General features: G+C 43.7%; 1 protein-coding gene across 7 annotated transcripts in view; it reads left to right on the top strand.

Moving 5' to 3' along the window:
- Positions 1-24,906, top strand: part of LOC118397885 (collagen alpha-1(XII) chain-like) — a 106,351-nt gene that overhangs the window by 26,082 nt on the left and 55,363 nt on the right. For 5 of the 7 annotated variants that reach the window (XM_052471207.1, XM_052471206.1, XM_052471204.1 and 2 more), the window contains exons 14-28: positions 2,920-3,189; positions 4,666-4,932; positions 5,355-5,547; positions 5,681-5,805; positions 11,013-11,162; positions 11,334-11,453; positions 11,728-11,892; positions 13,208-13,354; positions 14,287-14,429; positions 15,601-15,733; positions 18,523-18,659; positions 22,788-22,917; positions 23,444-23,583; positions 24,258-24,390; positions 24,536-24,556. In XM_052471207.1, coding sequence (XP_052327167.1) covers positions 2,920-3,189; positions 4,666-4,932; positions 5,355-5,547; positions 5,681-5,805; positions 11,013-11,162; positions 11,334-11,453; positions 11,728-11,892; positions 13,208-13,354; positions 14,287-14,429; positions 15,601-15,733; positions 18,523-18,659; positions 22,788-22,917; positions 23,444-23,583; positions 24,258-24,390; positions 24,536-24,556 — 2,274 coding nt within the window. The remainder of the gene's footprint in view (positions 1-2,919; positions 3,190-4,665; positions 4,933-5,354; positions 5,548-5,680; positions 5,806-11,012; positions 11,163-11,333; positions 11,454-11,727; positions 11,893-13,207; positions 13,355-14,286; positions 14,430-15,600; positions 15,734-18,522; positions 18,660-22,787; positions 22,918-23,443; positions 23,584-24,257; positions 24,391-24,535; positions 24,557-24,906) is intronic. The other 2 variants (XM_052471203.1, XM_052471208.1) reach the window with 2 other exon arrangements.

Here is a 24,906-nt window from a genome sequence, read left to right on the forward strand (position 1 = left end):
GTAGTTATACTGGCTGTGCTCCACTATAATCAGTAGTTATACTGGCTGTGCTCCACTATAATCAGTAGTTATACTGACTGTGCTCCACTATAATCAGTAGTTATACTGGCTGTGGTCCACTATAATCAGTAGTTATACTGGCTGTGGTCCACTATAATCAGTAGTTATACTGGCTGTGTTCCACTATAATCAGTAGTTATACTGGCTGTGCTCCACTATAATCAGTAGTTATACTGGCTGTGCTCCACTATAATCAGTAGTTATACTGGCTGTGCTCCACTATAATCAGTAGTTATACTGGCTGTGCTCCACTATAATCAGTAGTTATACTGGCTGTGCTCCACTATAATCAGTAGTTATACTGGCTGTGCTCCACTATAATCAGTAGTTATACTGACTGTGCTCCACTATAATCAGTAGTTATACTGGCTGTGGTCCACTATAATCAGTAGTTATACTGGCTGTGATCCACTATAATCAGTAGTTATACTGGCTGTGTTCCACTATAATCAGTAGTTATACTGGCTGTGCTCCACTATAATCAGTAGTTATACTGGCTGTGCTCCACTATAATCAGTAGTTATACTGGCTGTGCTCCACTATAATCAGTAGTTATACTGGCTGTGCTCCACTATAATCAGTAGTTATACTGGCTGTGCTCCACTATAATCAGTAGTTATACTGGCTGTGCTCCACTATAATCAGTAGTTATACTGGCTGTGCTCCACTATAATCAGTAGTTATACTGGCTGTGCTCCACTATAATCAGTAGTTATACTGGCTGTGCTCCACTATAATCAGTAGTTATACTGGCTGTGCTCCACTATAATCAGTAGTTATACTGGCTGTGCTCCACTATAATCAGTAGTTATACTGGCTGTGCTCCACTATAATCAGTAGTTATACTGACTGTGCTCCACTATAATCAGTAGTTATACTGGCTGTGGTCCACTATAATCAGTAGTTATACTGGCTGTGATCCACTATAATCAGTAGTTATACTGGCTGTGTTCCACTATAATCAGTAGTTATACTGGCTGTGCTCCACTATAATCAGTAGTTATACTGGCTGTGCTCCACTATAATCAGTAGTTATACTGGCTGTGCTCCACTATAATCAGTAGTTATACTGGCTGTGCTCCACTATAATCAGTAGTTATACTGACTGTGCTCCACTATAATCAGTGGACTGTGCAGTGGACTATCCATTACAATATCAATATGCCCATTGGCAGAAAGTGAAGTGTTGTAATGTCTAAATGCTACTCTCACAGTTTTCTTGTTTAGTTGGATCACATTTTGTATTATGCATTGTTTTACCTCTGTTCAATTCATGACCAACAAGGCTGAGGGTGTGTCCATTGGTCGTGTTCTTTTTGCGTCGCAAACATACGTGCCCAATGTAACAGATACAATGGAGATCTTCATCGTCGTTCACAAACCCTCTACTGAATCTGTCATCTCTATCTCCTATAGTCTACTGGCTCTGTGCAGCACAAGATCCGTGTGTCTTATTGCCGTAACATATGCATGGAAAATTACATTTGGTCTTGTTTTGTTAATCAAATCTATATGTTATGGCAAAAAGGCTTCCCAGGTCTGCATTATCAAGTTTCACATTTTTAATGTCACGTGCACAAGGAATGCCTTTCTGGCAAGCTCCAAACCCAACAATGCAGTTGGGAAAAGTGGTGAGATCACACAAGATGACCGTTCTCTCCCATAGACCCATAGCTCCTGTCAGTGTCCTCCCTCCCTCCCTCCTTCCCTCCCTCCCTCCCTCCATTCAGTATGTGAAGCAGATGTGTACTGTGGTGGAGCTTTAGTTTATTGGGAGTCTCCTATATATCAGCTGGGCCCATATCTCACGGTGAGAGGCATGTTGGTAATCCTAGTTTAGCCCTCTGAAATGAAGGACATCAGGGTTCAAAAGGGATCCATTACTGCAGGTAGGGCAGCAAAATTCCAGGAACTTTCAATAAATTCCCTGGTTCTCCAGAAATCCTGTTCCGGATTTCCCGCTTCTTTCCTTCTGATTCCAGGAATCATCCAACTGGGATTTCGGGAAAATCAGGGAATTTATTGAAACTTCCCGGAATTTTGCAACCCAACCTGCAGGTACCTGAATCTATCTGTGAACCGAATGAATTAGTTGCACCACAGATTACTGTGTGGTCTCTCTGTCTGGGTAGGTTACTGTGTGGTCTCTCTGTCTGGGTAGATTACTGTGTGGTCTCTCTGTCTGGGTAGATTACTGTGTGGTCTCTCTGTCTGGGTAGATTACTGTGTGGTCTCTCTGTCTGGGTAGATTACTGTGTGGTCTCTCTGTCTGGGTAGTTGTGTGTATCTGTGCTGCTCTCCTGCTCTCTAGTCTTTTTAACTATGACTAACTGTTCAACTATTTGTTTATTTGGATCCCCATTAGCTTTTGCCGAAGCAGCAGCTATTCTTCTTGGGGTCTGCAAAAAACACAAAAACATGACAAGTAACAAAACACTGATACACTGATAGACAAGAGAAGTCACACAAATTTTGAATACAACTATATACAAACAATTTAACAAAAAATTATACAAACTATGCTGTCCTCTGGACACAGTTTCAATATTTTCCATTTGGAATAATCCAATCAGTCCAGATGCTGTCAGACAAATGTCTTCTGAGCTACAGCAGGGATGTGGGGATCTGTCAGAAGCACTGATAAATACGTATGTTGTTTGCAGAAGTGCATACGATTTTTGTTGCTAAGCACCTTTTTACTTGTTTACACAAGAGGATTTAGTGTTGAACACATTATATTCCTTTACTGAGCAGTGTTGATCCAAATGACTGATTATCAGCAACCAATCACTGTATCCTGTATCCTCTCCCAAATTCTTACCCAGAAATCGAATCTGTTTTCCTCCATGTTTGTTTCAGAACTGGGCTCCCCCAGGGACCTTGTCACCAGCGACGTGACGGACACCAGCTTCGCTGCGTCTTGGACGGCTGCCCTTGGGAACGTGAAGATGTACAGCATCCGCTGGAAGTCCATGTACAGTGACGAGTCAGGGGAGAAGATGGTCCCTGGAGACGTCACAAACACCGTGCTGGAGGACCTTACCCCTGAGACCCTCTACCAGGTGTCTGTCCTAGCCTCCTATGGCAGAGGAGATGGAAGCCCGCTGACTGGACAGGAGACCACTGATGGTACTACTGTTTATTACACGTCATCCTCTGTTCGTAATGTAATCCACAGGATTACTCAAAATGACAAGCGTAATCTGATTACTTCCTTGGTTAGCCAGCATCTGCCTCGTCATTTTATTCTGAAGACCGATCAGTTCGCTCTCCAACTCTGCTCACCGTATCCCCTCAGAATCCTTGAGAAAGTGCTGGCTCAACTTCCTGCTTCCTTTCTTCTTGATCTGTGCCACTGACTTAGTCTGGCAGGGAAACCTATGTGTTAGATTTCAGAGATGGACACAATGGGTGTGTCCCAAATGGAACCCTATTCCCCATTAAATGTACTACGTTTGACTAAGACCCACATGTATCTGGTTGAAAGTAGTGCACTAAGTAGGGAATAGAGTGTTATTTGGGATGCAAACAACGTCTCATCACTGCTAGGGATTAACAATATCACTGAAGTGGTGTTGTTAGTTGCTGAGGTTTGGAGGTGTACTTGAATGGTTTTGTAGATCTGTAGAACAGTTTGAAACTCTCTTCGGGCCATCACATCAATTTTCATGCAATGGCACTATGGTATACCAGTGCCAAAGGAAAAAACTTCTAAAAAATGAAAAAATCCCATCCAAGTGCTCATCATCGTCACTCTCTGAAACCCTTTTATCTTGGTGTCGGGTATTGTGGAAAAGGGCCATTTCTAAGACTCCCTTTTAAGCTGTGGTCTGCAGTGGAAAACTGGAGGTGGTGACAGTTATGATGCATTATGTGTTCTAAAATCTAAGATAACGTCACTTTTGTGGAGGGAATGTTTTAAATTTTTATAATGCATGTGTGCAGCACATGGCTTAATATGTCCTGTATGCTGCCTGTTAGGGTGCATGGGAGCAGAATTTAAGACAGGCTCAAATCGACGACACATCCTCCTATCCTACTCATGCACACATGGGAAATCATATTGATGGAAATTTCTTCGAACTCTTGAGGAACCAGTGTGATGGTTTGAATAGACATGTAGATATGGAAAGCCATTTCGTTTATTGACTCTGGCAGGCCAAGTCAAGCACATTTTGAACAGAATACATTCTTGAGAGATCCTCAGGAGGCCTCGCCTCTTTCAAATCTGTGCTTACCTCGCTACGTTCGCACAGCGGAACCAATGGATCTCCAGTAACAGTGTCACAGGTCCATTCAGGTCAAGCAACACATTGAGAAGTTGGAGGCCAATATCAGTCTGACATTCTTTCCTGGGATCATTAAGTGTTTGGAAGGATTGACTTTGGTTTGACTAGTCTGCTTGCAGAAATAGTGGAACAATCAGACCTTTTGACAGTATAGTACATGGAGCTTAGCTCTATTCAGAAAGGGAAAAGGGAAAGTTAAGATGACCAGATTTGGGGATAAGAGCCTAACTCTCTTTTAGATCGTTTTTCTCAGCATCCCTGCTACGTATCGAAGGGTAGATGTTTTATGAAATATTGCCCTCCTCTCTGTCCTTAGTGTCTGCTGCTGCTGAGGCACTTACTGTGTCCGACGAGACTGAACGAAGCATGAAGGTGAAGTGGAAGGCCGCGCCGGGTAAAGTCATCAACTACCGAGTGACCTACACGCCCACCGCTGGGGGCAAAGAGATGGTCGCTAGGGTTCCCGGCACCTCCACCTCCACCGTGCTGAAGCGCCTGACGCCCATGACCACCTATGGCATCAAGGTGCACCCCATTTACAAGCGGGGAGAAGGAAAAGCAAGGCAAGGAGTAGGAACGACACGTACGTTGGTGCATAATTCAACCCCATGATATGAGACACAGTAGGACACACTATGGGAGTATTGTAGGTGGAGAAGGTGTCTTTTCACTAACAAAACCTCAGACACTTGGTTAATACAGAGAGCTTACCACTAACACATGGCATACCATTGGGTTCTAAGACACTGGAACTCCCTGTATAGTGCACTACTTTTGACCAGAGCCCTATGGGCCTGGTAAATAGTAGTGTACTATAAAGGAAATAAGGTGCAATTTTGGACGTAGGCTAGGACTTGTAATATGGACTAATGAGAAACTGACTGGAATGTGTGTTGGCTGATCTCAATGAAAAAAAGACTAGTGTTGCCAAAGTTGAAGTTATTACGTTATTACTTTTCTTCCATGAATTTGAACTGATTTTCCTATTTGTCTGTCCTCTTGTAGTGTCACCTTACAAAGCTCCCAGAAACCTACAGACCTCAGAGCCTGGCAAGAACAGTTTCAGAGTCTCCTGGGACCCAGCTCCAGGAGATGTTCGTGGCTACAAGGTCACCTTCCACCCCAGTGGCAATGATATCGACCTGGGAGAGCTGCTGGTTGGGCCCTATGACAACACTGTGGTGCTTGAGGAGCTCAGGTGAGACACAGGAAGTTCTATCTTCAGACAGAAAGTTGTTGGTGTTGTGACATTGATCTGCCGTTCTTAGACGGTTACATAGGACATTGTGAGGATAAAAGTAACTTTAAATCTCACCTCTCCATCTCATCAGGGCCGGAACAAAGTACTCTGTGACTGTGCTTGGAATGTTTGATGGAGGCCACTCTGCAGCACTGGCTGGAGAGGAGAAGACTACCCTCTCCGACGCTCCCGATGTGCCATTGGAATCTTGGAACGGTAAAACCTTACAATACCATAACATAACCGACTATAATACACATATGTACAGACTTAGGCTGCGTCCCAAATGACACCCTACTCCCCACATAGTGCACTACTTTTGACCAGAGCAGAGGGCTATATAGGGATTAGGGAATAGGGGGCCATATGGGATGCAGCAATAGAACAGCCACAGAACGAACAGCCACTCCGATAGACACACGGACCAAACCACAGACACACAGCGTCCCAGCCACAGCCCCCACCTCTGCTCCCACCCCCATTAGAGCAGAGGAGGGGTCTTCCCACTGTGAGAGACATGGTACTAATTACCCCACTAGTGAATTATGTGTATGTCTAAACTAATCAACATCACAACCATTAGAATAACACACCACATTATACATCCATTGATTATAATGAGTACTAATCATTTATAGCTGTTTGGCTTTAATGGGCTTTTCTGCCTCATATCATGTTAAGACTGTGATGGGGTGTATTGATAAGTGGGACATTGATATTTTCATGATTAACTACGGCTGTTTTGACCTCCTTTTTCTTGCTCCAGTGCCAGTGAAGGACTAGTCAGGTTACACCCCCCCACCCACAAACGTTCAGCATGCCAAACCTATTACATTGCTGAAATTTCTCAACACCGTGCCCATTTGGCCCAGCAGCCATATTGTTTCATCCCTAATACTTCTTGACATGCAAAAGTTAATATTTCCCATTTTTACATCGCATAAAAAGTTAGTATAATGGAAAAAAGTTTCTCTGCTTGCAATTAGAGATGTTTTACAACCAGGAGATTACGCAGTGCCAACCGGGCTGCCGTGGAACAAAACTGCATGCGGCTAGGAAAATGTTATGTTTCTCATATAAGACCCCAGAGAGAAAGCTGGTGACCCTGGGCAGAAATTAGTGTCTGTAATGGGGAGCAGACACACTTGACACACAGTAACAGACTGCCCACCGCACCAGTCGGAGCAGAGCAAGGGATGTTCCAGTCCACCATGCACCCAGACCAGACCTTGGACGCACACGCACACGCACACGCACACACCATGGGCGTTCACCGCTGACACTAAAACTACTGCAGTAGTTTGGCCCTAGAATTTAATAATGACCAAGCTAGTGTGGTTATAGGGTGGAATTATTATTTTTTTCTCCCTGGCTCAGAGGGTGGAATAGCCCTCGTGGTACTGTATATATGTATCCATAGTGACTGTATGTGGTAGAGCCAATTAGAACTAGGATGAAACCAGTGGTGGAAAAAGTATCCAATTGTCATACTTGAGTAAAAGTAAAGATACATGAATAGAAAATGACTAGTAAAATGACTAGTAAAAGTGGCCCAGTAAAATACTACTTGATTAAAAGTCTAAAATTATTTGGTTTTAAATATACTTTATTATCAAAAGTAAATGTAATTGCTAAAATATGCAAAAATAAAATATAAGTATATTCCTTATATTAAGCAAACCAGGCCGAACAATTTTTTCAATTTTTTAACAATTTGCTGATAGATGGGGGGGCACACTCCAACACTCAAACAAAGCATTTGTGTTTAGTGAGTCTGCCAGATCAGAGGCAGTAGGGATGTCCAGGGATGTTCTCTTGATAAGTGTGTGAATTGGAACATTTTCCTGTCCTGCTAAGCATTGAAAATGGAATGTGTCAGGGAAAATGGATGGAGTAAAAAGTACATTATTTTCTTTAGGAATGTAGTGAAGTAAAAGTAAAAGTCGTAGAACATATAAATAGTGAAGTACAGATACCCCCCAAAAACCACTTAAACATTTTTACTTAAGTACTTTACACCACTGGATGACACTATAAACAGACTACAGAATGAATCACTCCTTTAAATGACCACATACTAGCCAGTCAACATAGATAGATGAATCTATTTGCTTTATGTATTTGCTTAATGTGACACTGTATCCTGTGATGCATTCTAAACAACAAAGTCAGTGTCATCTGTTTTTTATCAGATGCCTCTCAGACAGTGTACACTGTCTCAGTTGATGACATGTGGTTTTGTTGATGAATGTCTCTGAGACTTACACTACCGGTCCAAAGTCTTAGAACACCTTCTCATTCAAGGGTTTTTCTTTATTTTTTATTATTTTCTACATTGTAAAATAATAGTGAAGACATCAACATTAAGAAATAGCACATATAGTAACCTGAAAAATTCTAAACGTGGATTTTATATTTGAGATTCTTCAAATAGCCACCCTTTGCCTTGATGACAGCGTTGCACACTCTAGGCATTCTCTCAACCAGCTTCAACTGGAATAATTTTCCAACAGTCTTGAAGGAGTTCCAACATATACTGAGCACTTGTTGGCTGCTTTTCCTTCACTTTGCGGTCTGACTCATCCCAAACCATCTCAATTTGGTTGAGGTCGGGGGATTGTGGAAGCCAGGTCATCTGATGCAGCACTCCATCTCTCTCCTTCTTGGTAAAATAGCCCTTACACAGCCTGGAAGTGTGTTGGGTCATAGTCCCACTAAGCGCAAACCAGATGGGATGGTGTATCGCTGCAGAATGCTGTGGTAGCCATGCTGGTTAAGTGTGCCTTGAATTGTAAATAAATCACAGACAGTGTCACCAGCAAAGAACCCCCACACTATAACACCTCATCCTCCATGCTTTACACTGGGAAATAAACATGTGGAGATCATCTGTTCACCCACACCGCGTCTCACAATGACACAGTGGTTGGAACCAAAAATCTCTAATTTGGCCTCCAGAGCAAAGGACAAACTTCCACCGGTCTAATGTCCATTCAATCAAATGTATTTATAAAGCCCTTTTTACATCAACTGATGTCACAAAGTGCTATACGGAAACCCAGCCTAAAACCCCAATCAGCAAGCAATTCAGATGTAGAAGCACGGTGGCTAGGAAAAACTCCCTATAAAGGCAGGAACCTAGGAGGAAACAGGCTCTGAGGGGTGGCCAGTCCTCTTGTGGCAGTGCCGGATGGAGATTATAACACAACATTGCCAAGATGTTCAAATGTTCAAAGATGACCGGCAGGGTCAAATAATAATCACAGTGGTTGTAGAGGGTGTGACAGGTCAGGACCTCAGGAGTAGCCGAGCATTCAGTTAGAGACAGTAGGAGCGGTAGAGAGAGTCGAAAACAGCAGGTCCGGGACAAGGTAGCACGTCCGGTGAACAGTGCAGGGTTCTATAGCCGCAGGTCAAACAGTTGAAACTGGAGCAGCAGCACGACCAGTTGGACAGGGGACAGCAAGGAATCATCAGGCCAGGTTATCCTGAGGCATGGTCCTAGGGCTCAGGTCCTCCGACAGAAGAGAAAGAGAAAAAGAAAGAGAGAGAGAATTAAAAGGAGCATACTTAAATTCACACAGGACACCGGATAAGACAGGAGAAGTACTCCAGATATCACAAACTGACCCTAGCCCCCCTACACATAAACTATTGCAGCATAATTACTGGAGGCTGAGACAGGACGGGTCAGAAGACACTGTGGCCCCATCTGACTATACCCCGGACAGGGCCAACCAGGCCCATTGCTTGTGTTTCTTGGCCCAATCAAGTCACTTCTTCTTATTGGTGTCCTTTAGTAGTGGTTTCTTTGCAGCAATTCGACCACGAATGCCTGATTCACGCAGTCTCCTCTGAACAATTGATGTTAAGATGTGTCTATTACTTGAACTCTGTGAAGCATTTATTTGGGCTGCAATTTCTGACGCTGGTAACTCTAATGAACTTTTCCTCTGCAGCAGAGGTAACTCTGGGGGTCATCATGCGAGCTAGTTTCATCATTGCGCTTGATTGTTTTTGCGACTTCACTTGAAGAAACATTCAAAATTCTTGATATGTTCCGTATTGACTGAACTTCATGTCTTCAAGTAATGATGGACTCTTTCTTGGTTATTTGAGCTGTTCTTGACATAATATGGACTTAGTCTTTTACCAAATAGGGCTATCTTCTCTATACCCCCCTACCTTGTCACATCACAACTGATTGGCTCAAACACATTAAGAAATTCCACAAATTAGCTTTTTAAAAGGCACTCCTGTTAATTGAAATGCATTCCAGGTGACTACCTCATGAAGCTGGTTGAGAGAATGCCAAGAGTGTGCAAAGCTGTCATCAAGGCAAAGGGTTTCTATTTTAAGTATCTCAAATATTACATATATTTAGATTTATTTAACACTTTTTTGGTTACTACATGATTACATATGTGTTATTTTATAGTTTTGATATCTTCACTATTATTCTACATGTAGAAAATAGTAGAAATAAAGAAAAACCCTTGAATGAGTAGGTGTTCTGAAACATTTGATCAGTAGTGTACATTAAGCCTCCAGAAAAGTGCTTGTATACCAGTGTTATTACTCAAACACACTGGTCCATTATATAATCAGATATAGATTTTACAAGGGGCGATCCCCCAAACGTCGTTAAGCATCTATTTTTCCATGTTTCAATAAAGAAAAGTGGGTAAATAATTGTTTTCTCTTCTAACCTTTTTTCAATTCACAGACACCGTGGCAGATTGCATAGCTCGGTGTCCAAACGACTCCGTGCATCTGGGTCTTTTTGCTCGGCTGCAGGATGAGCAAGCATCAACCCCCTTTCACCCCCACAGGTGTCTGGTGTAGCAAATAGCGAGCACAGCAGGAATTTGCAGTAACTCTGGGAAAGAGGAGTCTGTCGTATATCATCTGTCAGCAGGGTCGGTCTAGTTGTTCAGGGCAGGGGACAAACCCAATGACTGCCCCACATACAGTACATCAAGAAGGCTGCAGGCCATAAAAAGGCCTGGAGGATGTACAACAGGATTGAAAACAGAAGAAGAAAAAGGCTAGAAGAAGACAAAATAACAAGACCCAAGGGGAAAACAAGAGTTCATCCCCTCTTCAAGAGAAGAGAAACATACTGCTGCAAAACGAGTTGTAGCAAAACATGTTTATTGTAGATAAAAACGTTCAATGTTAGTGTGTTATTGGGATTTTGGTGATGTCTTTCTGCTTGTTGTTCATCTCTGTGTTTGGTGTGCATATTTTGTTTGTGCATGTCTGTCTGAAAGTGTTTATATTATTCTGTTGTTCTTTGGCACTCTTCTCGCCCCTTCTGACACACATCCTCTCATTTATCACACTAAATGGACTGTACACATCCGAGGGGTGTCCATGGTATCAGGACTCCCTCTCACGGCCCTCTCCTCCACTCCTTACAGAGGCCAAGTGTAAGAGCCAGGCCAAGGCTGACATCATCCTGCTGGTCGATGGCTCATGGAGTATTGGCCGTCTCAACTTCAAAACCATCCGAGCCTTCATCGCTCGTATTGTTGGTGTATTTGACATCAGCCCTGAGAGAGTCATGATCGGTAATCTTTCTTTTGATCAAATCCCATTGGTGATGTGTAATGTGGCATAGGTTCATCACCCAGCCCATTCTCTTTAAGTTTGGTCTGGACTTGGTACTGGAAATGGAAATGCATATTGGATTCTGCTCAATCACGCTGGTGTCATACTGTGGTTGTATTTGTTCTCTCCAGGTATGGTTCAGTACAGTGGAGACCCCAAGACTGAGTGGCATCTGAATGCCCACCCAACCCGTGATGGGCTGCTCAAAGCTGTGGCTGACCTGCCCTACAAAGGGGGAAACACCATGACAGGTGACATATCATGAAATAAAGGGCCAACTGCAAACTGTCATCTTTTTAACTTAAAGATGCACTCTCAAACTTGTGTTTAATTTCAACCAGTAGTACTACGTCATCCATTGCGTATGATATGTTACGTCCTTTTTGTTTTTGCGATTCGTATGATATGTTACGAATCCAATTCGGACTATATTTTGTGGATTTGTTGTGCTTAAGATCCTGGAGTGCATCTTTGACTGAAGTCAACTTAACGTAACATGAAACGTTCTCTTTAATGTCTCTGTAGGTATGGCCTTGAACTACATCCTCCAGAACAACTTCAAGCCCAACGTGGGACTGCGTAAAGACGCACGCAAGATCGGTGTGCTCATCACTGACGGCAAGTCGCAGGATGAGATTATCACCAACTCCCAGGTGCTGAGGGACGAAAACATAGAGCTCTACGCCATCGGTGAGTGACCCTCCTAGTGTATAACCGAACAACCATCAAAGTTTGCGACCATGTCAAACAAGGCAACAGTAAACTTGTCATCCGCCAAGAATGATGCAGCGCCCCCTTTCGGCCAATCAGTGTAATTTTGCAAGTCGCATAATTCACCCATATTTAATTAAAATCGGGCCAGTGGTGTCTGAGATATTTTGTGTGACTAATGTGCCCCCCTTGGGCCAATCAGTGTAATTTTGTAAGTTCCGGATCTCTATGGTAAGCTGCATCATTCATCATTCACCCATTCACCGAAGCAGGTAGCCTAGTGGTTAGAGCGTTGGACTAGTTACCGAAAGGTTGCTAGATCAAATCCCTGAGCTGACAAGGTAAAAATCTGGCGCTCTGCCCCTGAACAAGGCAGTTAACACACTGTTCCTAGGCCGTCATTGAAAGTAAGAATTTATTCTTAACTGACTTGCCTAGTTAAATAAAGGATTAAAAAAATGTAAGTTAAAAATAAATTGAGCCAGTGGTGTCTGAGATATCGTGTGGGGAAACATATCCCTGAGTATGTGTGCCAAATTTCATCACTCAAACAGATCAAGAGATATAAACATGTGCGTATTATAGCGCCACTGTGTGGTCAATATGAATGTGCTTGCATAGGTTGAGTCTTGACAGTGTTTGCAACATATGTACCAAATTTTGTTACAATATGAATTTCCTTGACTGATTTATATGCATTAATGTGCCAGATCCCAACCACATGAATGTTTATTGGTCAATAGCGGCCATGTTGTTTTAGGTAGTGGTCTGAAAATTATTACGTTGACAGTTTCGTGCAGATCGGTCATACGGTGCTAGAGGAGGAGCGTTTGAAGTGTTTTTCACAAAATGCCTGCAATTCCATCATGGCGGACCTTAGGGGAGAGGGACCTATGTACGGAATTTCATGACAGGTCAAATGGGGTGAGGGGCGTTACCTTTCAGAGTTAGCATTTTCGATCGCTTGTTATAGCGCCACCATCTGGCCAATCAGTGTAATTTTGTAAATGCCAGATCACTATGGCAAGACGTATCATTCACCCATGTTTTGTCAAAATTGGGCTAGTGGTGTCGGAGGTATTGCGTGTGATGAACGTGCAAATGTATGCACTTACTAATGGACAGAGACAGATCCACAGTCCTCTCACCAATTTCATTGTGGGGGACAATGAAAATAGACATTTTATAATAAACAGATTTTTGTGTTGTGATTGTATCATAAACAGAGGACAGTTGAGTCTATTTTGTCATGATCCCAACATAAGTAAATATTGTGGTGTTATGTGGTTTCTAGGTGTGAAGAACGCTGATGAGAATGAGTTGAGGTCCATTGCCTCAGACCCAGATGAGATTCACATGTACAATGTGAATGACTTCTCCTTTCTGCTGGATATAGTGGATGAGCTCACCATCAACCTCTGTAACAGTGTGAAGGGTCCAGGTAAGCCTTATCTATCTCTCTCTCTCTCTCTCTCTCTCTCTCTCTCTCTCTCTCTCTCTCTCTCTCTCTCTCTCTCTCTCTCTCTCTCTCTCTCCCCCTCTCTATCTCTCTCTCTCTTTCAAATCACAGTAAGCTAGTTCTTTGTACGCTGGGTATTGCACTTGGTACAGCATTTAGGGGTTTAGTGGTATTTCTAATCTAAGACAGCATCAGATGGCAAGGAAAATGCATTAAAAAGCCATTTAACCTCTAAGCCAGAAAAAGCTGTACTGATATCTCCCATCAGTTGAATACATGGATTAGCATAGCAGGTGGAGAATAGCAATAAGAACAGCATGATTTATGAGATGAGCCAATGAAAAGACAGAACAAATGCCAACACGTGTGGATATTGCCTCGAAACTGTCACTAGTTTGCCGAACACACTTGATAAATTGAGTTTATTGACTTAAGTTAGATAAGGTCCAACCAGTTGATGGAAACTTTGTTTTTTTGGACACGCTCTTGTCCTTCAATCAAATTTATGAGGAGACAAAATAGTGATTTACTCCATGGGGATGGAAACTTTCTCACAAAAAAAGTATTTTTTCAAAATGGTGAAATATAGAAATGCAGGTTCGCATTTATTGTAATATATCTTGTCATAAAATATGATTTTGAACCTAACCTTAACCCTAAACTTAAATTAAGACCAAAAAGCTAATTTTTACGATAAAGACAATTTTGATTTTGCAGCTGGCCCAGCTACCGGAAATTGTTCAGTTCTGCCTCCAAGGCAAGATTCATGACAATAAATGTCAACTTGCTATATAAACTGCCCTAACAGCCCTGTGTCGGTGAGGCTGAGGTGAAAGGGACATATTTGTGGTTGGAGAATTGAGTGTGTGAAATATTTGACGTGTCTGCTCACATTCCCTCTGCTCTTCGACCAGGAGGAGGCTTGGAGCCGCCTACTAACCTAGTGACTTCTGAGGTGACCCACCACTCGTTCCGTGCCACCTGGACAGGGCCCGAAGGTCCAGTGGAAAAGTATCGCATCGAATACATGTCCGTGGCGGGAGGAATCACTGAACAGGTATCCTATAGCCTATAGTACTGTACCTCCCTTCAACTCAATCACCTCACCTCTTCAAGGTCATAGCATTATAAGAGCATCAGCTATTCATCGTCACACCTGGTTTGGATTTGACAGAGAATTGGCTGAATGATTCCTTTTGGTCTGAATTCCTTTCTCAGACCTCCATGGTTCATCTTGTCATGAGGTGATCTGGTTACTATGGCAGCGGTCTAATTTTAGCCTGTTTATCCAGGAGTTTCTGGTGTAGGAACTGCCCTATATGCAGCCTCGCTGGAGATTTCACAGTTATCAAGTGTATCCAGTGTAAAAATGTTGCTTAAATCCACCTAGTTCCCATCTTCGATCCATTTCTTGTGGATCTGATTCAATCAGATTAAGCTCAAGTTATCTGGCGCTCTTCTCAGCATTGAGAAGTGGACTACAGTGGCTGAGGCAGACCTGCTTTCAGTTACACTTACTGTAACCTTCTGTCACTTATGTCCCCATAAATACAGGACTGGGTCTATTCCGTGCATTGTGTTTTCATTGGCCCTGGTCAAGGGTTTGGGTGGTTCTAGTGAGCCCTGTCTGAAAGCAAGACCAAAGACATTCCACCAGGCCCCAACCTTGGCCCAGTGTTGTCCGGTTTTGGCCGGGGTAGGCCGTCATTGTAAATAAGGATTTGTTCTTAACTGACTTGCCTAGTTAAATAAAGGTTCATATTTTTTTTTTTTTTACTTAGACCAGACCCAGTTAGTTTAGACTTGTTGCATAACTCCTCCTGCTGGAATGAGAATCCTGGCCTTCCAACCATTCTCCTTCATCTTTATTGCTTGCATTGGAACCCTAAACACTTATTCACACAAATAAATCAGATTTCACTTTCAATTTGCTGATATGCCTTTCTTTTGGATATCCCTCTGAAACATAGAAGCGAGAGTACGTGTTCTAGAAGATGTCAGCTTTGTTTTGAGTTTCCTAAACGTGTGCCGTATCAGGAACATTTTATTTGGACGTGCTGTAATTACAATATTATCCCATGAGGAATTTGAAACGCCTTGGCAGACAGCAGTACAGAGGGGTGACTTGAGGTCACCGGCTATCTTCTGGTCTACCTCCTGTTTAAAATATTTTCATTTTGAGCTTGGGGTTTCCTGCGTAACGACCATGCCCTTTTCTCTCTCTTTAGATAATTGTCGATGGGACGGTCACCACTGTGGTCCTGACCAAGCTGACACCTCTGACCGAGTACGTGGTCAACGTTTTCTCCGTGACTGGAGAAGAGACCAGCGCAGAGCCACTGAAGGGCACTGAAACCACCTGTAAGCGCTGCAGCTGTTCTGCTCCCTCGCCTCCTCTCCTCTTCTCCTTTCTGTTTGTCGTCCTCTTCGTCGGTTTCCTCACACAACCTCATCCCAATTACCCAGAGTAAACCTTGAAGTCACCTCCTATAAAGGTGTCCAGGTTCAGCCAATCCAATATCCTTATTTGGATGTCGAATTATGTAAGAAGAGCTACAGTGATAGACAGGAAGTGTATTGAGATGAGTTTCACAACGATGCTGTTTGATTGCTCTCAGGGGGACAGAGATGGTTAACAGGAAACTTTAATGTGGAGATAGCAGCTCTGATGACTTCCACTCTTGTGGGAGCGCATCTGTTTCATTACGGTACACAATGCTGAAATAAACAACATCCCCTGCCAATCCATGCTCATTAAGCTGTTTTAAATGTGTTAGACACGGATGGAACTTGTTTATATTGCTCTTGTAGGCCTATTAAACAAGGTCATTTACACAACCAGGGATATATTGGGTCTGATTGGTGGCAGTAAAGTGTTAAACAACAAGTTCCCATAGGGTTTCCCATTGGAAAATGCAGAAGTTTAGGTTCCTTATGGGGAGAATAACCATCATCCTCTCCTTCTTGGCTTCATTAAGAGTGTCTTAAGAAAACTGACATAATTCCACATGATGGATAAATACACAGGGCTTAGATTTTTATGGTGGACGTTATAAGATATAACTGTCATAAAGCATTGTTATTGTTTTGTAGGCCGCAACTTAGACACCACAACAGTAGTGTTAGTTCACTTGTGGTTTCCTTTATTTGTCATTTTAAACTAGCACTGTGAGTAGGATCATCATGCTTCTGTCATAAACACAGAGGCTGGATGGGATTTGGGTGGCTGGGTTGTGTTGTGGAGGTCCGTAGACTAGTAGTTAGGTGGTAACTGTGGTTGAGGATGTCTACACTAGTAGTTAGGTGGTAACTGTGGTTGAGGATGTCTCTACACTAGTAGTTAGGTGGTAACTGTGGTTGAGGATGTCTACACTAGTAGTTAGATGGTAACTGTGGTTGAGGATGTCTACACTAGTAGTTAGGTGGTAACTGTGGTTGAGGATGTCTCTACACTAGTAGTTAGGTGGTAACTGTGGTTGAGGATGTCTACACTAGTAGTTAGATGGTAACTGTGGTTGAGGATGTCTACGCTAGTAGTTAGGTGGTAACTGTGGTTGAGGATGTCTCTACACTAGTAGTTAGGTGGTAACTGTGGTTGAGGATGTCTACACTAGTAGTTAGGTGGTAACTGTGGTTGAGGATGTCTACACTAGTAGTTAGGTGGTAACTGTGGTTGAGGATGTCTACACTAGTAGTTAGATGGTAACTGTGGTTGAGGATGTCTACGCTAGTAGTTAGGTGGTAACTGTGGTTGAGGATGTCTCTACACTAGTAGTTAGGTGGTAACTGTGGTTGAGGATGTCTACACTAGTAGTTAGGTGGTAACTGTGGTTGAGGATGTCTACACTAGTAGTTAGGTGGTAACTGTGGTTGAGGATGTCTCTACACTAGTAGTTAGGTGGTAACTGTGGTTGAGGATGTCTCTACACTAGTAGTTAGGTGGTAACTGTGGTTGAGGATGTCTACACTAGTAGTTAGATGGTAACTGTGGTTGAGGATGTCTACACTAGTAGTTAGGTGGTAACTGTGGTTGAGGATGTCTCTACACTAGTAGTTAGGAGGTAACTGTGGTTGAGGATGTCTACACTAGTAGTTAGGTGGTAACTGTGGTTGAGGATGTCTCTACACTAGTAGTTAGGAGGTAACTGTGGTTGAGGATGTCTCTACACTAGTAGTTAGGTGGTAACTGTGGTTGAGGATGTCTCTACACTAGTAGTTAGGTGGTAACTGTGGTTGAGGATGTCTACACTAGTAGTTAGGTGGTAACCGTGTTTGAGGATGTCTCTACACTAGTAGTTAGGTAGTAACTGTGGTTGAGGATGTCTACACTAGTAGTTAGGTGGTAACTGTGGTTGAGGATGTCTACACTAGTAGTTAGGTGGTAACTGTGGTTGAGGATGTCTCTACACTAGTAGTTAGGTGGTAACTGTGGTTGAGGATGTCTACACTAGTAGTTAGGTGGTAACTGTGGTTGAGGATGTCTCTACACTAGTAGTTAGGTGGTAACTGTGGTTGAGGATGTCTACACTAGTAGTTAGGTGGTAACTGTGGTTGAGGATGTCTACACTAGTAGTTAGGTGGTAACTGTGGTTGAGGATGTCTCTACACTAGTAGTTAGGTGGTAACTGTGGTTGAGGATGTCTCTACACTAGTAGTTAGGTGGTAACTGTGGTTGAGGATGTCTACACTAGTAGTTAGGTGGTAACTGTGGTTGAGGATGTCTACACTAGTAGTTAGGTGGTAACTGTGGTTGAGGATGTCTCTACACTAGTAGTTAAGTGGTAACTGTGGTTGAGGATGTCTACACTAGTAGTTAGGTGGTAACTGTGGTTGAGGATGTCTCTACACTAGTAGTTAGGTGGTAACTGTGGTTGAGGATGTCTACACTAGTAGTTAGGTGGTAACTGTGGTTGAGGATGTCTCTACATTCCCACCCCCTTTCTGTCTCTGTCTCTCGCTCTCTCTTTATCTCACTCTCTGTCACTCTCTCTCATTCTCTCTCTTTCTCTCCCTCTTTCTCTCCCTCTCTAAAACTGTTTTCCCTCACAATACCAATGTTTATAAGACCCACTCACTTTCATTCCCCTGCCCCCCTCTCACATTCTCCTTTCTCCCTCTCTTTCCCTTTCTCTGTCATTCTTCTTCCCCAGTACCCTTGCCACTATCGGGTAAGCTGCATATCACTGCTGTCACCCATAGCACCATGAAGCTCAGATGGGACGCCTCCCCGGGGAAAGTCCTCAAGTACATCATCACCTACAAGCCAGAGGACGGAGAGCTCAAAGAGGTGACACTATCTAACACCAAACTGACGTCATTGGGAAAGTGTTAGTGAAGAACTCTGTCTCTTCTGTGTGTGTCCCAAATGGCACCCTGTTCCCTCCAGAGTGCACTACTTTTGACCAGAGCCATATGGGCTATAATGTAGATTTCCGCCTAAATAGATATACCCAAAAGTAATTATTTATCATGAGAGGGCCATAAACAATGCCTAGTAATGCTTACACCGCCAGAAATATTAAAATCTCACCTTTCTAGTAAAAATAGTTATACATTTTTGAGGTGTAGTCACTTTTGAGGACACAAGCTCACGTACACAGTACAAATATGATAAAAAATATATATATTTCCTTTTCAACAAAAGTGGGGATTAGGGTTTGAAATAATTGAAATGCTTTCTAAATATTTTTATTTTTATTTTATTTTACCTTTATTTAACTAGGCAAGTCAGTTAAGAACAAATTCTTATTTTCAATGACTGCCTAGGAACAGTGGGTTAACTGCCTGTTCAGGGGCAGAACAACAGATTTGTACCTTGTCAGCTTGGGGATTTGAACTTGCAACCTTCCAGTTACTAGTCCAACGCTCTAACCACTAGGCCTTGTAGCCTAGTAACAATCAAATTATAAACGACTTATCTAATGTTTAACCTTTCTTAAATAATAAATAGATATGATCATACTAAGTGAGTGTACAAAATTGCCACCATTTCATGGTGACTGAGCATTTTCTGCCCAGCATCCCCTGAGCAATGCCCAGACACCATTCAAATCCCTGCTGACTCATTACAACTTCAGCTTTAAGCACGGGGTGCTGTGACCAAGAAAAAGTGATCTTGTTTAAATTCTATGAAATTATTCATAATTTTTTCATGTTGAGAGCACTAAATCTATCTGAGAACATCAAAGTGAGATACTCACTTTCATATGTTTCATATGCATTATTGTAAGTGAAGCTGCAAGATTCATCACCAGGAGAGTTGGATCCTTTGTCTGGATAGGCCAGAAAATGCGACTTTTCGCTGCCTATGCTCACATACTGCATATCAGATGAGAGCGGAGAACGGCATGCAAAGCGGGACAACCAGCGCTGTCACAACGTGCACAACAATTGATGTTGCGCCGTTCACTGAGCGCCCTGTACACAAAAATGTTGGTTGGAAATGGTCCAGAACCGCTCAAAGTCCCCTGAATAGGGGACAGAGTTTATTAAGGGAAAGTCACAAGTCATTGATGTCACAGGGTGTTATATTAGCTGCACATTCAGTAGACTGCGATCTTGACTCCATGGGCAGGCTTGGCCAGGACGACATGCTGAAAGAAGTATACTGGCACCCCAGCACCCCAGTACCTCAGCACCCCAGTATCCCAGTAACTCAGCACCCCAGCACCTCAGCATCCCAGGACCCCAGTACCTCAGCACCCCAGTATCCCAGTAATTCAGCACCCCAGCACCACAGTACCTCAGCATCCCAGCACCCCAGTAACTCAGCACCCCAGTATCCCAGTACCTCAGCACCCCAGTATCCCAGTACCTCAGCACCCCAGTATCCCAGTACCTCAGCACCCCAGTATCCCAGTACCTCAGCACCCCAGTATCCCAGTACCTCAGCACCCCAGCACCCCAGTATCCCAGTACCTTAGCACCCCAGTACCTCAGCATCCCAGCACCCCTGTATCCCAGTACCTCAGCACCCCAGTACCTCAGCACCCCAGTACCTCAGCACCCCAGTATCCCAGTAACTCAGCACCCCAGCACCACAGTACCTCAGCATCCCAGCACCCCAGTACATCAGCACCCCAGTACCCCAGCACCCCAGTATCCCAGTACCTCAGCATCCCAGCACCCCAGTATCCCAGTACCTCAGCACCCCAGTACCTCAGCATCCCAGCACCCCAGTACCTCAGCACCCCAGTATCCCAGTACCTCAGCACCCCAGTACCTCAGCACCCCAGTACCTCAGCATCCCAGCACCCCAGTACCTCAGCACCCCAGTATCCCAGTACCTCAGCACCCCAGTACCTCAGCACCCCAGTACCTCAGCACCCCAGTACCTCAGAACCCCAGCACCCAAGTACCTCAGAACCCCAGTACCTCAGCACCCCAGCACCCCAGTGTCCCCGCACCCCAGTACTTCAGCGCCCCAGCATCCCAGCATCTCAGCATCCCAGTACCCCAGCACTTCAAAGATACTGGATACTGGATACATCTCTACCACAGGAGTACTGAATACATCTCCACCACAGGAGTACTGAATACATCTCTACCACAGGAGTACTGAATACATCTCTACCACAGGAGTACTGAATACATCTCCACCACAGGAGTACTGAATACATCTCTACCACAGGAGTACTGAATACATCTCTACCACAGGAGTACTGAATACATCTCTACCACAGGAGTACTGAATACATCTCTACCACAGGAGTACTGAATACATCTCCACCACAGGAGTACTGAATACATCTCCACCACAGGAGTACTGAATACATCTCTACCACAGGAGTACTGAATACATCTCCACCACAGGAGTACTGAATACATCTCTACCACAGGAGTACTGAATACATCTCCACCACAGGAGTACTGAATACATCTCCACCACAGGAGTACTGAATACATCTCCACCACAGGAGTACTGAATACATCTCCACCACAGGAGTACTGAATACATCTCCACCACAGGAGTACTGAATACATCTCTACCACAGGAGTACTGAATACATCTCCACCACAGGAGTACTGAATACATCTCCACCACAGGAGTACTGAATACATCTCCACCACAGGAGTACTGAATACATCTCCACCACAGGAGTACTGAATACATCTCCACCACAGGAGTACTGAATACATCTCCACCACAGGAGTACTGAAAACATCTCTACCACAGGAGTACTGAATACATCTCCACCACAGGACTACTGAATACATCTCTACCACAGGAGTACTGGATACATCTCTACCACAGGAGTACTGAATACATCTCCACCACAGGACTACTGAATACATCTCTACCACAGGAGTACTGAATACATCTCCACCACAGGACTACTGAATACATCTCTACCACAGGAGTACTGAATACATCTCCACCACAGGAGTACTGAATACATCTCCACCACAGGAGCACTGAATACATCTCCACCACAGGACTACTGAATACATCTCTACCACAGGAGTACTGAATACATCTCTACCACAGGAGTACTGAATACATCTCCACCACAGGAGTACTGAATACATCTCCACCACAGGAGTACTGAATACATCTCCACCACAGGAGTACTGAATACATCTCCACCACAGGAGTACTGAATACATCTCCACCACAGGAGTACTGAATACATCTCTACCACAGGAGTACTGGATACATCTCCACCACAGGAGTACTGAATACATCTCCACCACAGGAGGTTGGTGGCACCTTAATTGGGGAGGATGGGCTCATGTTATTGGCTGGAGCGGAATTAGTGGAATGGTATCAAATACATCAAACACATGGTTTCCATGTGTTTGATGCCACTCTATTCGCTCTGTTCCAGACATTATTATGAGCGCCCTCCCCTCAGCAGCCTCCACTGATCCCTACCCAGATCCTCTCATGGAGCATCTGCAGACTGCTGTCCCCAAAGGAGCCTCTCTCTGTGGACTTATGTTCTAAGGTCTATTCCTCTGCGTTGATATTGGAGAACTATCTCTGTTATGGAAACCTTTTCTTGATTTTTTTTCTTGAAGTTGGAAGTGGAAACATAGGTAAGACATTTCTCAGCATTTCTGCTGGAAGCTTTTTGACTTCAAGAGTTTTTCCTACCATCAAATATCCTCTGGAATTACAAATATAGCCTCAATAATTTTTTTTAAGGACACGGCATATTATTCATATGGCTTTTCTCAAATGCTCTGATGACATTTAGAAATAAAAAGGAAACTTGGAGGGGGAGAAAACAACTCCCAACGTTTTAATGTTCAAAATACTACAGTTGTCAAGATTTAGCTGTAAATTCAATAGTAATACCACAAATCATAGTGTATGTAGTAGTGCTAGTTCATGCCAGTTCTTCAGCAAAAATAATATTGTTAATTGTTTGTTGTTCCTAAAATCGTTATCCGTTTATCTCTTTTCTGCCAGGTTGAAGTCAATGGAGTTATAACATCCCTGCCTCTTGCCAACCTCATCTCTCAATCTGAGTACGATGTTGCTGTCACCCCAGTTTACGACGCAGGTGTTGGAAACCCAATGCTTGGACAAGCCATTACAGGTAAACAACCGTTTGTGTGATTTATCATTTGGCTGATGAACTGTAGACTAGATATATGAGTGTATCTTAGTGGTGACGGTTGAGATTTTGAGTGTGTGTGTGTGTGTGTGTGTGTGTGAGAGTCTAGTTAATTATATATGGGCCTAGAAACTTTGTGTGTTTGTGTGCGAGTCTGCTGTCGCTCACTGCATGGGGCCTTGTTCATCATTAATCCCAGATGATTTGAAGAAATGTTGTTTTCCATACACACACACACACACACACACACACACACACACACACACACACACACACACACACACACACACACACACACACACACACACACACACACACACACACACACACACACACACTCAAAATCCGTTTGTTGGCCATTTATCTATAATATGGACTCACAGCTAAAATGTTCCTCACATGGTTCGCAGCCCCTCTGACGAACGAAATGGCCTTGCCTCATCTCTCAGGACTTCCTCATAATAATCATAATAATCTCCCTCTCTCACATCTCCGTCCATGTGTACAGATGTTGTTCCTGCCCCGCAGAACCTGAAGTTGTCCGAGGTGACCCAGACCTCGTTCAGGGCCACATGGGAACACGGGGCCCCTGACGTGGCCCTCTACCGAATCGGCTGGACCAAGAAGGGAGAGAACAACTTCCAATATGTATGTTGATCTACTCCAGCCGATGGTGTTTGGTGATTCTGGTCTATTTACTGCTATGGAGTGGACTGGGACTGTTTATGCTCTCTTTCTCTCCCTGTCTCTATCTCTCCCTCTGTCACCCTCTCTCTCGCCCTCTCTCTCTGTCTCCCTCCCTCTCTCTCTCTCTCTCCCCTCTCTCTCTCTGTCTCTATCTCTCCCTCTTTCACCCTCTCTCTCTCCCCCTCTCTCCCTCGCTCTCTGTCTCTCTCTCTCTGTCTCTCTCTCCCTCTCTCTCTCTCTCCCTCTCTCTCTCTATCTCTCTCTCTCTCACCCTCTCTCTCTCCCCCTCTCTCCCTCGCTCTCTCTCTCTGTCTCTCTATCTCTCCTTCTGTCTCTGTTTATTTTTTTCCCTCTCTCTCTCTCTGTCTCTCTCTCCCTCTCTCACCCTCTCTCTCTCCCCCTCTCTCCATCGCTCTCTCTCTCTTTCTCTCTATCTCTATATTTCTCTCTATCTCTCTCTCAATCTCTTCCCTCTCTTTGTCTCCCTCTCTCTATCTCTCCATCTCTCTGTCTCCCTCTCCCTTTCTGTCTTCCTCTCTCTTCGTCTCCCTCTTTCTCCATCTCGTTCTGCCCACAACTCTCTCTCTCGCTGTCCCCCTCTACCTGTTCCCCCTCTCTCTCATCCATCTCTCCAGGCTATCCTGAACAGTGATGAAACGTCCCATTATCTGGAGAACCTGGACCCGGACACCCTGTATGATGTCACCGTCACGGCCATCTACCCAGACGAGTCAGAGAGCGAGGACCTGATTGGCAGCCAGCGCACATGTAGGTTCACCCTTCTGTTCTTCTCCTCTCTCATTCTCCTATCAGTTACATTCATGTTTTACATTTAGACCACAGATGTGGACCACAGCGTATTGAAATAACCTTGTTCTTTCCCTGTTGTTCTCATGACGTTCTCTTTTTCCAGTGTTAAAGATGACTACAGCTGGTATGTTATTTGAAACGGAGAAGGACATTATCATTGAAATGTTCTCATGATTATGATTATAATGGTAATGCGAATGATAATTAAATTGTTGTTGATGGAAAACACACTTTTATAAAATACATCTGCATGTGCATTGCTGTGCCTTGAAAGAGCTGCAAATGCAAAAGTGTGACTACTGACCCGGCAGCGGCCGGACGTTCCACAACAGACACCTAATTGTCAACCATTTGTCATAATATCATTCCTCGTGTCATTAAATGAATGTCGTTTTTCATGTCATAACATTGTCATTCCTCGTGTCGTTAATGTCAATCATCATCATGTCACAATGTCATTCCCCATCAATGTCC

Source organism: Oncorhynchus keta, chromosome 19, assembly GCF_023373465.1.
Source record: "Oncorhynchus keta strain PuntledgeMale-10-30-2019 chromosome 19, Oket_V2, whole genome shotgun sequence".
Classification (NCBI taxonomy): domain Eukaryota; kingdom Metazoa; phylum Chordata; class Actinopteri; order Salmoniformes; family Salmonidae; genus Oncorhynchus; species Oncorhynchus keta.